Source organism: Propithecus coquereli, unplaced genomic scaffold (assembly GCF_000956105.1).
Source record: "Propithecus coquereli isolate 6110/MARCELLA unplaced genomic scaffold, Pcoq_1.0 Scaffold172, whole genome shotgun sequence".
Lineage (NCBI taxonomy): Eukaryota > Metazoa > Chordata > Mammalia > Primates > Indriidae > Propithecus > Propithecus coquereli.
Window position 1 is genome coordinate 5,619,952 of NW_012141858.1, and position 16,612 is coordinate 5,636,563.

Genomic DNA, 16,612 nt, shown 5'->3' on the forward strand with positions numbered 1-16,612 from the left:
TTAAATATAATTTAAAGGATTGAGGTAAATGTTTTTGTAAAAGCATGCCTAAAATTATTCTAGTAGTTAAAGTTTATCACATAAACTTTGTGACATGTATAAGGTTATTTTTTCCTTTGTTTTTACTCATTTGTCATAATTTTAAACATTGCACTATCATGTTTATAAACTTGTATCCCACTAGCATCATAAATACTTTGATATACTGTTTATAGAAAAATCCAATTAATGTTAAAAATAAAGTTTTCAAATAGCTTTCTTTGGTGTCAAATTGTTTTCTATAGCGACGAATACTTCAGGATGAAACTACAGTGGAAGTCTGTCAGTGAGGAACAAGAGAAGAGAAATTCGAGGTTAAGAGATTATAGAAGTCTTATTGGTAATTTTTTCTTAACAACTTTGGAAATGCAAGAGAGGGGTTTATGTTGACTTGTTGATAAGATTAAAGAAGTAAAGATACATGCTACAGCATTAGCATTCAAAAGACAAGTCATAATTAGAAAGTACATTGGAATGTGTTTAATGTTCTTGATTGTTCTTGTTCCAATAGGTATATGAATTCAGTCAGTATATTTATAAGTACTGATATTATTTAATTTTCAGTTCCAAAATGTGAATTAAAAAAAAAAGATGGCTTAACTTTTTGTGCGTGTTGAATTTAATTTCATTTTAAAAAACTTTCATTATTAATTTGTGTTTATTATAGAAAAATTAGGGATACTATAGATGAACAAAAAGAAGAAAATAAAGATTAGTTTTATTTCTGTCACTCAGAGATAATTATGGTTAACAGGCTTTGGTTTATATTCCTCTAGACCTTTCCTAAATATGCATATACTTCATTTTTTAAATTAAATAAATGACTCTAAATAGTAAATTTTTGTTACCATTTCAAAATAAAATAACTATTTTCCTGGGAATAACTATTCTCTAAAAAAAGTACTTAATAGAATTTTATCATAAAAGCATTAGACTTATTTCCAAATAGTACTGTGTTGTCTAGGTCTTACAATAACGACCAGGTTGGTGTAAGTTATTGAAGGAAGCATAGTTGCTGCTGTACGTGTTTACCTGACGAGTTTCAGTTCATAATCTTCATTTTCAGTTGAGAAAACTGAAGCATTGAGAACATAAATGACTTGTCCAGGGTCACACGGTTAATAAGTGTGCAGAACCCTGTTTTAATGTTCTTAACTATCTTACTACACTGTTTATGTAATTTTAGGATAGCTTTGAATAGTAGTGGAAGTTAGTTTTGGCGTTCTTGTATGGTATTTGAATTTGTTTATTTATAGCTTTGTACATAAAGATAGGGGATGTGTTATGATCACTACCACAGCCACCACCACCACCCTCTCATGGAAGAAGGATTTCTCTAAATTATATTTAGAAAGCCCAACGTAACAGATTGGTTTTATAGATTTTGTAGACATAAAGACAAGTGCTGAGATCTTTTTGGCAATAGTACCTTTTTTTTTTTTTTTTTTTTTTTTTGAGACAGAGTCTCACTGCGTTGCCCGGGCTAGAGTGCCATGGTGTCATCCTAGCTCACAGCAACCTCAAACTCCTGGGCTCAAGCGATCCTCCTGCCTCAGCCTCCTGAGTAGCTGGGACTACAGACGTGCACCACCATGCCTGGCCGGGTTTTTCTATATATTTTTAGTTGTCCAATTAATTTCTTTCTATTATTTTTTTTTAGTAGAGATTGGGTCTCGCTTTTGCTCAGGCTGGTTTCGAACTCCTGAGCTCAAACAATCCGCCTGCCTTGGCCTCCCAGAGAGCTAGGATTACAAGTGTGAGCCACCGCGCCCGGCCGGCAATAGTACTTTTGATTGAAAAAAGAAATTTTCTGAAAAATAAATTATACCAGTATAAATTGTGTCCTTCCTCTGGTCAAGGCAAGAGGTTAGTGGTCCTGAGTCATGGAGTTTTATCTAAAGTTTCCAACTGAAATTTCTTGCATTTTCAGTTTCAGTAGGAAAAATGATAATGGACTATTTTCATCTTGCTTGGACAAAATATTTGAACTGGAAGGGAACTTGTAGGTCAAATAATTCTGTATTCTAGGACTTTTCCTTCCGCATGCCATATCCTCTTCCCTTTATATCAAGCAATAATGATTATGTGATCTTCTCAACCTTTCCAGGAGACCGATAGAAAAATTTAGATATTTTAAATCCCCATAGTATAATTTGAATTGAGCCTAATTTGCTCATTTTTAGCAGATAAAATTGAAACTCAGAAAAGGTTAGTAAATCGTCTTAAGCCGTCTATCCAGTTAGTTCGATAGCCCAGACTCATTCATACTCAGATCTAATTCTTAGTTAAGTGGCCTTTCAGCTGTACTATGCTTTATACCAGTAGAAGTATATAAAATAAGTTAGTTTTAAAGCATTATTTTTGTATAATACTTTTTTCTAGAAGTATTTTTTAGGAATGATTACTAAAAGCTCTTTTTGGGGGTGAGTATTAGTTTACTTTATTAAAAACAAAGCTATACAGTAAGCTGTAGGTAGGTCTTGTGGATCATGCCAAGAAGTTGGATTTTACTTTAAGTTTGATGAGAAACTACTGGAGCATTTTAAAATAAGAATATCTTGTTTATATTTTGAAATCATTTTTACTGCTGTCTGGTAATGAATTTTGAGTCAAGATACGAGTAGGAATAGGGAGATGAGTTAGTAGAAGTCCAGCCAAGCAAGAGATGATGGTAGTGGAGATGTAGAGAAGTATATGGATTGAAGTTATATTTTGGTGATAGAATTGATAAGGCTTTCTGATGTATTAAATATGGGGTGTGAAGGGGAAAGAGAAATCAAAGATAAGACTCAGTTTCTTGAAATTGGGTGGTTGGTAGGAGTTGCACTCTTACTCAGATGAACAGAATTGGGTATGGTGAAATTGAATCAGGTATTAATTGTATATACCTTAAGGTGAGCTATACAAATGGAATGTCATGTAGCTAGTTGAATAGTCTGGAGTGATCTGGTAGGAGATACAAATTTGGGTGTTATCGGTATAAATATCCATGGAAATAGATGATGTCACCTAGGGGAAAAGGAGATAGTTAAGAAGGCCCAGGAATCTCAGTCTTTGGAGCAGTGGTTTCTAACCTTGACTGCACATTAGAATCACCAGGGGATCTTTTTGAAAATCATATTGATTATTTTAAACATTCATATATTCAGTCATTCAGTAAATATTTACTTAGTGCCTATTATGTACTAGGCTTTCCTCTAGGCATTGGGAATTCATCAGTGAAAAAAACAGGCAAAATTCTTACCCTCAAGGAGCTTCCATTTCTGTGGGAAAGAACAGACAGTAAACAAGATAAGTAAGTAACATGTGGTATGTTAGTGGTAAGTGATAAATAGAAAAATAAGGCAAGGAAGAGGGTTAGGACGTTTGTGTACAATGTTACAGTTTTAACTTGGACAACCAGGGAAGGCTTTTTACCAAGAAACTGACATTTGAGTAGAAACTTGAAAAAGGGGATGGGTGAGCTATGCAGATACATAGGGGAAAGACATTCCAAACTGAAATGAACAATAAGTGTTAGACTTACTTTCTGCTTCAGGACCTTTCCATGTTTGAAGTATAGCTTGGAGGTGAGTGTGGCTGGAATGAGTTGATAAGGCCAGAGAGTGAAGGGTGGACAATTAGATGCAGATCTAATAGAGCCTTTGTAGGTCCTTGTAAAGACTTAGGCCTTTACTCAGAAGTGAGATGGGAAGCCAGTGGAGGATTTTGAGCAGAAGAGTGGCACGATCTGAGTTACGTTTTAACAAATCACTTTGGCTGTTGTCTGGAGAATAGTTGTAGGAGAGCAAACGTGGGAGGAAAGAAAAACACCATTTGAGGCTATTGCTGTAATTCAGGTGAGAGATGGTTGCTTGATCCAGGGGGCTAGCAATTGAGCGGGTGAGATTTGACTAGAGACTTGAAGAAGCAGGAGTTATATGCTATGCAACTATCTGGGTGAAGGGCATTCTGGGTGAACAGCAAGGCCTAGACTTGTTTCTGCCTCAAGGCCTCTGCATGTTTGAAGAAGAGCAGGAGACCAGTGTGACTGGAATGGAGTTACTCTAGGTAGGTTGTGGAATGAGTTGGGTGGGAGATCTTAATGTTTGTTTCTATATGTATTTTGAAGGTTTAACTGATAACATCAGTGTCAGATAAGGGAAGCAAAACTCAAGGACGACTCCCACGTTTTTAGCTTTAGTGTGAGCAGCCGGAGGAATGGAATTGCTGTTTGTTTAAAAGATGCAAAAAACTATGAGAGAAGCAAGTTTAGAAGGGAATATTTGGAATTTGCTTTTGGACATTAATTTTGAGATGCCTATTGGATGTCTACCAGTTAATCTGTAGAGGTGGATATACAGAGCTGGAATTCAGGGGAGAGGTAGGGGCTGGAGGTGAATTTAGGGGTCATCAGCATAAATGGTATTAGACTATGTGAAACTGTGAATTATGAAACTAGGTGAAATTGCCAGGGGAGTAATATAGTTAGAAAAAAAGAGGCCCAAGAACCGAGCCTTGAAGGCACTTTAGTTTAGTAAGTAGGAAAAAGTAGGAAAAATCAGAAAAGATGACTGAAAAAAGAGCCAGAAACAGACAGGGAAAACATAAGTGTTTGATCTCCTAAAACACAAGTGAAGAAAGTATTAATATTTCAAGAGAGGATGACTGTGAAGTCAAGTAAGATGAAGAATTGACCATTGCCTAGAGTAGTAAGGAGATGACTGAAGATTTTAATTAAAGAGAAATTTTGATGGATTGCTGGGTGTGACAGCCTGATTGGAGTGAATTCAAGAGAGAGTGGAAGAAGAGGACTTGGAGACAATACATACAGCTCTTTGAAGGAATTTTGCTCTGAACAGATGGAAAGAAAATGGGGCATCAGGTAGAGGGAAAAGTAGGGTTCAGAAAGGTTTTTATGATAATGAAATTTATAATGGTAGGAGAGAAGGGAGACTCAAATACGGTTATGTGGTTAGAATAGTGGAAACCTGTGAAAATTCTCTTTAGATAATTTCTGTCTTCTCAGAAATAGGAAGCCAGATCCTTACCTGAGAGCTGAGATGTGGGAGAAGATACAGGCTTGAGGAGAAAGGAGATGTAAAATAGTTACATGAATAGGGAGTGTGAATGGATGGGGAAATAGAGCATGATTGCCAGACAGCATTAAGGGCTCACTCGAGGTTAGTGATGGTGAATATAAAATGGGGTCAGTCAGCACAGTTGTTTTTCTTCAGCCTTTTGAGCTACATCCAATTATGTGGAGAGTTGGATTTAACTAGGGGCTTTTTTTTTGAAAAAAAAACTTACGTACTCATTTTCTTTCTGGAAATACCTTACAAAATATCATTTTTATATATCATTTTTGATCCCTTTTCTGTTTTTTACCTGGCTTGTCATTACTAAATATCTATATAAAAGGAAAGAAATATTAGTAGTTCATGAGGGTACAAATAACTTCTTACTATATTTAAAGTACCTGTTAAGGCAGATATTCTGTATTGGCATTATGACTATGTAAATTGTGCTTGAGTTAATAAAATTAAGTACCTCTTTATCAGCTATGAAATGAGATTGAAACATTTTGACATTTTTAATTGAAATTTTATATTTATAGTATGAGTGACTTTGGTATTGCTTTTTCTTGTTTGAGAAACATATCCACAATTCTGTAGATATTTGCATGCTTTTTAAAAATCAGATGTAATGTACAGGAAGCTAGACCATTGTTCTAATAATTTTTTTAAATGCCCTTACAGAATCTAAGCTCATGTCATCTTCTATATTGTCATCTCTTCATAAAGACTTTTGAGAAATTTTTCAAATTACTCAGTTTAATAAGGGTGAAGGCAGTCATGGCTTTTAAACAGAATTGATTATAGAGCATATTAATCATTTCGAGTTTCTTTAAGTTATTTCTTCCTGATTTACTGAGAGTTCAAGTATGGGGAATGCCTTTTTAGTTGTAAAGTCTGCACTTAGTAGACATCAGTATTTGGGAATTGAATTGTCAATACAACCTTGGACACACTCATGCTGATGTTTCAAAATCTATTTTTGATGTTGTGAAGTCATTTCTAGCAAAGTGTGGATTTTAATTTTTATAAAGTTAAAATAAACCACTCATAATAATATCTAAACTGAATGGTGTGTATGTGAAAATAAGGAAGTAATTTGTCCTGAAGATGATTATGGAACATGAATGACAAAGAAGTTGATAATGAATGATGTAATTGTGAATGAAACAAATATCTTTGATTACGTTTGATTGGATAGTAACTTTTTTATTACTGTTTTCAAGTACTACTATCACATGCATTAATGACTGGTATTTTTATCGCTAACTAGTGTGAATTATGACTTAGTATTGCTTTTAATTCATTGAAAATGTTTCCTACTATGGAATTAAAAGGTTTCTGTGTTTAGATAAAAATTGAAAAACATTGAAAAATCTGCCCATGAGGAGGTGGACTGATTTTTGAAAAATATTCCAAAATGTTACTTTATTGCGTGTTTGAAATGGAATTTGATGAATTTTTCTTTCATGAAATAAAGCTTAGCAAGAGAATGAAATTCATGGCAAGCAGAATAATTCTGTACTTTTAAGATGCGAGCTTCATAAAATCTGTTTTTTGAAAGGTTTTTAAATATGTGATGATTTTCCTTTTCAGAAAAAGATGTTAACAGAACAGATAGAACAAACAAGTTTTATGAAGGCCAAGATAATCCAGGGTTGATTTTGCTTCATGACATTTTGATGACCTACTGTATGTATGATTTTGACTTAGGTAAGTTCACTTTTTGTTTAAATTAGGTAAAGTCCTAATTTAAAAATATATAAATATATTTACTTTAGAATTTAAATTTATTAACCAGTTAGACATAGCTAATAGCTCTGTGGCCTAATTTTTATAGGGGACTGGAAACATAAGGCTATCGTTCCCAACCAAGGAGCCCTGGGTTGCTGCAGCAAAGTCACAGGGCACTGTGGAATATTTTAAATTTTTGAGGGAATTATAGTGACATCTGTAGGACAGTGCTCTAACTACTTGCTGGAATAGTTAAAGGTTTTAACATTAGTTCACTACATACCTTTTGATGAAGTTATATCTTTGCAAAGCTGGGGTTTTTTTTTAGCCTTGCTGTGATAAGCAAGAACTGTGTAAAAATAAATGAGGAACAGGAAATGAGGATGGTGGTATCCAGTTGAATGTCAAGGTTTAAAAAGTAGTGTAGTGCTCAACACGTGCTAAGTTCATAGGACATAAATAGTTAACATGTTGTTTGGACCTAACTGCTTAATAAATGGAGCTGTTAGTTATTTCTTTGAGACTAGGAGTGTCTTGGAAAAAATTACTGAGACATTAAGGATGCTGTGAATGGAGAAAGTTTAGGAACCATTATTTGATATGCTTTTTCCTTTGTGAAGAAAAATGCTGATTTGAAATCTTAGACAAGCAGTACAGATAATTTTATTGGGCATGTAGAACTTACTCTCTTTTCTTGATAAGTCTTTCTACCAAGACTAGATTGTAAGGACTGGTGCTCGAGGTAGAGGTGGGAAATTGCATGGGGAAGGGATACTAAGGGGTAGAAAACTTAAGGGGCCAGTATCTTAAGGGGCAAGAGAACTGAGTTTTTCTTTAAAGGACCAACAAATTTCCTAACCATCAACCTTTAAATAAGTAAGAATAATAGAAAAGTTTCTCAGTTACCTGCGAAGTGAGTGGCTCCCAGCTAGAGCACAGTAGAAATAGATGTTTTCCAGATGACTTTAGTAGAGCTTGGGACATCTTTTGGAGAAGGTGACTCAGCACATTAAAGCCAAATGAACCTTGAATTACGGGTACGTTTTCTTCCCTGTTTTTGTCTATGTAAATTCCTGCTGGCTTCCTGTATGTAAGTTAGGGGAATCTACAGCCTTGGGGACACGTGTGGCCTTCTGGATCCTTGAGTGTGCCCTTTTGACTGAATCCAAATTTTACAGAACAAATCCTTCATCAAATTGGATCATTGAAAGAATATTGGTAGAGTGCTTTTTAGGTTACAGAGTGCTGTCATACTTGATTTGATTATTATCTTAATTCTAATTAGCAGCCTTTTGAAGAAGTGGGCAAATAATCCTGAGTTTATCAGGAAGGTTATATTGACTCAGAGAGTGACTCAAGGTTGCACAAGTAGCAAATAATTGGTCTGGGAATAGAGACCCAGGTCTTTATTGCAGGCTGGCATTCTTACCTCTACACCTTTAGCACCTCAACACATTGCCATTTTAATTTCTGTTACCATTGTAGGGAATAGGACCATCGGCCTTGGAAATGGGAGGCCTTGTGCCCCATTCTCAGATGGTAATTTTGAGTTAGGAATTCAAATATACTCTATAGCAGGAGTTTCTGAATGCTCAATTTTATTAGGGCGTTGTCTCAAACCAGCTAACGAGGTAACTTGCCATTTCCATTTGTCTATACTAATGCCACACTCTTTCTATCCAGGCACTTTATTTTTTTATTTTTTTTGAGACAAAGTCTCGCTCTGTTGCCCGGGCTAGAGTGCTGTGGTATCAGCCTAGCTCACAGCAACCTCAAACTCCTGGGCTCAAGCAATCCTCCTGCCTCAGCCTCCCAAGGAGCTGGGACTACAGGTGCTCACTGCCACACCTAGCTAATTTTTGTTTCTATTTTTAGTTGCCTGGCTAATTTTTTCTGTTTTTAGTAGAGACAGGGTCATGCTCTTGCTCAGACTGGTCTTGAACTCCTGAGCTCAAGCCATCCTCCCACCTCGGCCTCCCTGAGTGCTAGGATTATAGGCATGAGCCACCATGTCCAGCCCTAGCACTTGAGTTATCTGAAACAGTCAAGATTCCCACTAATAACCCTGGCCTTATGAAAAGCTAAGATACTTTTTATAAAAGCAGTAGACCACATTTCTTGTCCTTTATTCATAGCAGAGCAACCTTGGCTGTAAATTTACTCTTTCTTGTTGGTGATTCTATCATGTTGAGTTATTTGGCTTCTTAAGCTATAGATGAGGTACAGGTGTATTTTCATTGAATGCAATCTTGTTAACAGTGAGGAAGGAGACAAAAATTATCAAAAGCAGGCAGAAGATCCTAAGGATGAGTGATTTTTAGTGAGTGCAAATGCACTGTACTTTAGGAAGTATCTATGGGAGGTGTCTTTTTTTTTCTTTACAGTGTATGTGCATTATGATGATCCTGAATGATCAATAAAAGTTTAAGTTATACTCAAAATACTGTGTGTATGAAGGCAAGAGAGTGTTTTTTAAAATGATTTCTAACCCCCAAGATCTTTTTTTTTAATATGATACTCTAAGCAGAGGGATAAGCTTCAGTTACCTGGAAAATTGACCTGTATGTAGATTAAATTTTTCTTTTTAGTGTAAGAAAATGTACACTAGGATAATAAGGAGTTCATTTTTCACACCTTCCCACTGAAACAAATTTGCTATGAAAGTAATTTTAGGGAACTACTTTAGAAATTGTAGTAATGCTGATTAAGATGTACGTCAGTCAGCACTAGTGCAGAATTTGAGCGTCACTGAATTCTAATTTAAACAGCTTTAATCTTTCTTTAATTAGAAGGAATTTTTACATTAATTCCACCCTTGCAACCCATGACATACCCCACAGAAAATCATGTATAAAATAAAATAAATTAGAGGCAGCTAGAACATGAAGATTAATTTGACTACTTGCTTCAGTTAAGACTTACATAAGAAATGTGGTAGTGATCCCATATGAAAGCTGAAGACTTAAAGTATTAAATTAGCTTCTTAGAAATTTTTATTCATTGTAACTTAATAATAAAGCACATTTTCCAGAGGAAAGGTTCTTTGTAAATCTTTTGAATAGTACACTTTGAAATATTTGTCATAGACCATACGCAGTCAGACCCAGTAAAGTAGTACTCTTTTGCACTTTGTTGAATTCAGATTAGATTTCCTTCATGTTTTAATTGGTTTAGACTTTATATTTGTCATTGATTTCACTGTGTCAGTGCCAGGTAGGAAAGTTCTGGTGATAAGAAACTTTTTGAAGTTTTCTTTTGAAACAGGCAGAGTGATGTATCACTGTGTATCATTTCTAACAGAAATATCCCCTCTCCCTTTTAAATATGTCTTAAATGGCTTCCGTGCAGATAAGATTTGGGCGAATAAAAATGTAAGCTTTAGAAATGAAAGACTGTTTTCACAGACTTCCTAAGCTACCATTGAAAAATCTCTAAAATTTTAATAAATGTGTAAAAGTTACAAAGTTGAATGATAATGTGTAAATGAAAAAGCTTAATATAAGCTCTTATCCCTTTGTTGGTTGAAAATCTGTTCTTAAGTCTGAAATCACATTGTAAAGCAAGGAAATTGAGGGTTTTATAAAAGAGAAATTAAAAAAAAAACAAAACCCAAGAAGCTTGACATGTTCAGGTGAAAAGAAAATATAACACTTGTTAGGGGTCTGATTCCTTAACTTTCCAATTTTTCTTTCAATCAAGGGCTCTAAATAGTGTCACAGTTGAGAAATTATAATAACATCAAGAGAAAGATAGTTAAAGTGGTCGTTTTAGGCACAAAATAGTGATTGGATTAAGCCCAATTGCTAGCATTGGTTGAGAGTAACAAGAAAAGAAAGGAAACAGGGACATAGACAGTGACTGTTTAAAAGAGGTTCATAATTTTGTTTGTGACTCCTTTTGTTTGGGTCACCAGTGGTCTGATTGCTAAGGCAGTTGGACCCTTTTCAGTTCTTATTTTCCTTGGCTTATTCGTGGTAGTTTGGCACTGTTGACTACTCTGGGCTTTTAACTTTCTTCTCCTGGATTTTTGCAACATTCTTCTCCCTTGATTTTTTTCCTTACTTCTCTTACTGTTCCTTCTCAAATTTCCCTTTGAGCATGTACTCTTACATTTGATGTTCTTCTGGATTCTCTTTTCACCTGTCTTCTTTGTCATGATGGTCTTGCACATTATTTTTTTATATTACCCATTCTTGGTAGTGATATCTACACTAAAGACACATAGTGGAAGCTATATATCTGCTTGACATCTCAATCTAAAGCAACTCATCTTTCTTACCTGATTACTGGACTTCCTCCTCCTTTATGTTCTTTTCTTGGTGAACATCAATATTTGCCTGTTTCTGAATCCAAAGGATGATATAATTTTAAGTGAAATTGTGGTGATATGCACAGGAGGATACATAAAGCTTAGGTTTTCAGAGACTTTTTTTTTTCTATTCTTTTTAGGATATGTACAAGGAATGAGTGACTTACTTTCCCCTCTTTTATATGTGATGGAAAATGAAGTGGATGCCTTTTGGTGTTTTGCCTCTTACATGGAACAAATGGTAAGTACAGGGATTCCTTCCTTTAATCAAACTGATTTTGACAATTTTAGATGTATAGTCTTACTATAAGATTGATTTTTAAATTTAGCCAACTGTGATGGAACTTAAAAAATCACTCCATGCCTCTTGACTTCTTTACTTTTTTAAAAAATAGCTTTTCAAGAGACTTAGAAATACTGGCATTGTTTTTAATAGAAAAAGTAGGATACGTGCCTGTAGTACAGGAATAATCAAGATTTAATATTGGTAAATGCTTATATTCTGCAGAAGGGCCATGAGTAATTCTAGAATATTGATGAAGTAGACGAATTCAATTTTGTGAAATAGTTGAATTTTCATATTATCTGTTTCAGAGATAAAGCTTAGTCATGCCAAGTAATATCCTTACCTTTTATGAATGTTTTCGATTTTGTTATTATAGTAACTGATTTTTCTCCAGATGTGTTTGAACTATTTGTAACTCTTGACACTTTCTTAGTAATTCATTGTTATTTTCCAGAAGTGTGTGATCAATTGAGTTGAACTATGTCTAAAAATATGTATTAGTAACATTTTCTCTATTATCATTATTACATCTTTGAGATAGAGTTTTAGGATAATATTGCAGAGAGAGTATTAACAGGGGAATAAAATAGAAAAGTCTTCTCAAACAATCTATTAGGAAAAAAAAGCAGAGGGGATAAGAGTAGATAAAGGCATATGAAATCCAAAAATCTGACTACATAGGTCACTGTATTCTTTCAAAATATAACTAATATACATGATGCAGAGCGTTTATGTCAGATACTGAAATGGCTTGCTTGCAAGGGGATAATAGAGACTTTGGATCTGCACCATGTAAAATATTTTTCTGTAATAATAGGTTTTAACTCAGGGTTTCTAGGATACTAATGTGAAATTCGGAAGTGGTACCCTTCTCTTTTTTCTTTACTTCTGTTCTTCTCCTTTTGCTTGCATATTTTTCTTTCCTCTTTAAATTTTTCCCACTTCTATCTATTTTTTCAAGTCTCTTTTTAAATAAGATGTTTTTTTTTAAATATTATGTGTACATAAGAGTTGTATATATTTATAGGGTACATGTGATGTTTTGAAACAGGAATACAATGTGAATTAATCAAATCAGGGTAATTGGGGTATCTGTCACCTCAGGCATTTATCATTTCTTTGTGTTAAGAACATTGCAGTTTCACTCTTTTAGTTACTTTAAAGTATACCCTAACTTATGTTGATTATAGTCACTTTGTTCCTCAAGTCTCTTGTCCAGGGTTTCAACTTGTCCTCATTTCTTTTAGTTTTTTTCCAAATGTATATTTCGTAAGATTTGATAGTTTAAAATGTTCTTTTACTGGTAAATTCGTAAGTATTCAACTTAATCCTTTGCCTTAAATTAATGTTTTTGCATTATTTGGAAGTTTTATCAGTTGCTATAATCTGGTAATATCATAGTTTGTCTTCCTTACCTTTTCCATTGATTGACTTGCCTACCTTCTTAGTTCCAATTACTACCAAGTACTCTAGAAACCCGAGGCATTTTTTATAAAGGTCTGTACAACTGATACTAATTACATAAAAACTGTTTTCTGCATTCCTTGTGTTTTTGTTTTTTATCCTCTTTTCACTAGAGTTAGTATGTTCCTTAATGAAGGGATGTTGTCTTTGTTTTACTGGTGGTAGATAGCATACCAGAATTTTCCTAATGCTTGACATGAGGCTGTTCAACAGATTTTTGTAGAATAAACACGTGAATCTTCCCCCAGTGCATAATTTAAACCTCTATAGTAGGTATTCCAAAATAAAAAAAAAAAAAACTTAATGTGAGCATACTGCATTTAGTTTCTTTTGCAATAATAGTTTTCATTAAAACTAAGCCAATATTGACATGTTCAAATATATTGGCATGTAATGCCACATACATATATGCATATGTACATACATATGTGTGCATGTATTTAGGTCTCATATATAAAGACTACCTTCTGAACATGTGTAATATACACTTTATAGTCTACTTGTCATTTTTTGTGTGTGAAAAAGGTTTAATTTCTTTGTTCTATCTTTTTCACAGTAAATGTTCTGTGTTTGCCTTTTCCATTGAGTATGTTCTGGGGAGCTTTCTAGTCTTTATTCTAAAAAGATCTCTTCTTAGTATGTTGCCTACTAATATTTTTAAATAATATTTTTTAAAATAATATTTGGATGAAAGCAATATGTGGCAATCAAAATAATCTGTATGATTATTTTTCACTGCATTGCTATTGTTTTGGCATCCTTAAATCTGTGCTGCTGCTTCTTGACTCTTTGTCTTTGTTTTACAGCCTTGCTTCATGTAAGTTTTTACTACTTTTGTGCTGAACCTAATGTCCATAAATTTACTTTTGTTGATATTTAATCACATCTAATGTAGGTCTAGGCATAGACTTTGTTATTATGGAAATATTCACAAAGTACAAAGATCTGATGAACTTATACCCATCATTCATTTTGCCATATAGTTTTGGTCCCTCCCTTTCTCCTCCATATCTCTCTGTATATGTGTGCATACATATATTTATTTACAGATACAGTTGATGCTCTTTGTATTTCCATTGTTGATCCCACTTCACTTTTTCTAGGAAGAATTAATTGCTTTTTTTGCAGTTGGTGTCTGTCATTTTGAGAGTGCTTCTTTTTGTATAGTAGAATGGGTAGCAATGGCTGTCCATGTTGGCATTCCCAAACCAACTTTAGTCTGTGGCTGTGTCACAACAAAAATTATCCTAAGAGAGTTAATTCTGCCTTTCCCCTACAGGTCCCTCTAGTAAATGTGGAGAAACTATATCCTGAAGCCTTGAGTTAGTCTATTAAAAAACTAGTTTTTTGGCCGGGCGTGGTGGCTCACACCTGTAATCCTAGCACTCTGGGAGGCCGAGGCGGGCGGATTGTTTGAGCTCAGGAGTTCGAAACCAGCCTGAGCAAGAGTGAGACTCCGTCTCTACTAAAAATAGAAAGAAATTAATCGGACAACTAAAAATATATGGAAAAAATTAGCTAGGCATGGTGGCACATGCCTGTAATCCCAGCTACTTGGGAGGCTGAGGCAGTAGGATTGCTTGAGCCCAGGAGTTTGAGGTTGCTGTGAGCTAGGCTGACGCCACAGCACTCTAGCCCGGGCAACATAGTGAGACTCTGTCTCAAAAAAAAAAAAAAAAACTAGTTTTTAATTCATTAAAGCAAAGCAGCTTGTTGAGAATTAGCAGCCTTTAAATTTTTTTTGATCAAAAATAATTGTTTCTAGGCCAGACGTGGTGGCTCATGCCTGTAATCCTAGCACTCTGGGAGGCCTGGGAAGGAGGATTGCTTGAGCTCAGGAGTTCAAACCAGCCTGAGCAAGAGTAAGACCCTGTCTCTACTAAAAATAGAAAAATTAGCTGGGTGTTGGGTGTCATAGTGTGTGCCTGTAGTCCCAGCTACTTGGAAGGCTGAGGCAAGAGGATCTCTTGAGCCCGGGAGTTTGAAGTTGCAGTGAGCCATGATGACAACACTGCACTCTAGCCTGGGTGACAGAGTGAGATTCTGTCTCAAAAAAAAAAAAAATTATGTCTAATCTGTTAGTTCTTCTAAAACACTATTATTGTACTCTAAAACTTTTCACAAGAGTTAGGGCCATAGGTTACTGAAGGGTGTGGGGCGCATGAGTTAGAGGGTTCAGAATCATTTAAGCAGCCTTTCAAAGCATTTGTTTGGGTGCCTCTTGGCCCCTTGACTCCTCAGGTATTGGTAGGGAGTCTACTCAACTTCGAAGATTGTTTAGAGCACGTAAATAAACCCCAGCAAACTTTGTGATCTCAGGACCCCTTTACACTCTCACATAGTGTTGAGGACCCCAAAGAGCTTTTGTTTGTGTGAGTTATATCTGTTGATATTTATCATGTGAAAAATTAATACTGAGACATTTATATTTATTCATTAAAAAATAACAAACCTATTCCACCCTAACATACATTACATTTTTTTAAATGAAAAGTAACTTTTCCAAATGAAAAAAATTTACTGAGAAGAGGGATTGTTTTAAATTTTTCATTTTTAAAAATACTTGGTTTAATAGAAGACAGCTGGATTTCACTATCTGCTCCTGTAGTCAATCTGTTACAATATCACATATCATATAGCCTTTGCACTTGTGAGAGAATTAAAGTATGAAATCCAAATAATGTTTTAGTATTTTCGTGAAAATGGTTTTGACCTCACAGATTCCCTAATGTCATCAGACATAAGAAGTAATTAATTAATTCTTTAAAATGAAGAACATGTTAAAACTAAAGTTAATTTTAATGATGGAAATAATTTGATAAATGTTTATTTCCCAAATGTTCCTTTCACCAAGTTTTTAATGCTTTGTAAAAAATAAGTGTATCAGTTATTTGCTATGCCTGCATTCTTCCTTATTTAATCAGATGAACAGAGGGAAAAAAGTAATCCTTAGTTTGAGACCAAGGATTCTTTCTCTTTGCCTCCTTTTTAGTGTTGCTTTAGCTTTTTAGCTATGTATTTTTTAAGATAACCAGTGTGGTATAAGTCCAACATTGTCCTCAGACATCATGTGTTAGTTATCAGTGAGTATGCATTATAAAATATTTATTAAATATTACTCGTATTTTAACAATTATTTCCTTTTAAAGCATCAAAATTTTGAAGAACAAATGCAGGGCATGAAGACCCAGCTAATTCAGCTGAGTACCTTACTTCGATTGTTGGACAGTGGATTTTGCAGTTACTTAGGTAAGTTTAATGAATCAAAACTATACCCAGCAAATAGTAGGACAATGCATAGGAAAAAAATGTAAAGAACTCTTTTAAAGAAATACATACTCTTCTGCTGTTCCTTTGAGTAATAAAAGTGTGGGACCAAACTGTCTTTGTATAATTCTGTCTTAAAAATTTGATTCATAAAATGTGTTTTTTATTTGGTGGTTTTAAAAAAGAAAAGTTACTTTACAAATTTCGAATGTTTCCTTGAATTGTTAGAAAGCAAATTTTTAGACTTTCAGTTGCCTAAGATGTATAGAAAAATTTGAGTTTGAGAAAGGTCACTGTATTCTAACCTAATTAGCATAAGAGTAAGCTATATTTGTATTTTTTTTCTTTTGTATAGAATCTCAGGACTCCGGCTACCTTTATTTTTGCTTCAGATGGCTTTTAATAAGATTTAAAAGGGAGTTTAGTTTTCTAGATATTCTTCGATTGTGGGAGGTGAGT

The 16,612-nt window shown here is 34.5% G+C and overlaps 1 protein-coding gene across 1 annotated transcript in view; it reads left to right on the forward strand.

Moving 5' to 3' along the window:
* TBC1D15 (TBC1 domain family, member 15) overlaps positions 1 to 16,612 on the forward strand; it is a 74,628-nt gene that overhangs the window by 53,394 nt on the left and 4,622 nt on the right. The window contains exons 11-15 of the mRNA XM_012642022.1: positions 285 to 379; positions 6,690 to 6,806; positions 11,277 to 11,377; positions 16,036 to 16,135; positions 16,509 to 16,606. Coding sequence (XP_012497476.1) covers positions 285 to 379; positions 6,690 to 6,806; positions 11,277 to 11,377; positions 16,036 to 16,135; positions 16,509 to 16,606 — 511 coding nt within the window. The remainder of the gene's footprint in view (positions 1 to 284; positions 380 to 6,689; positions 6,807 to 11,276; positions 11,378 to 16,035; positions 16,136 to 16,508; positions 16,607 to 16,612) is intronic.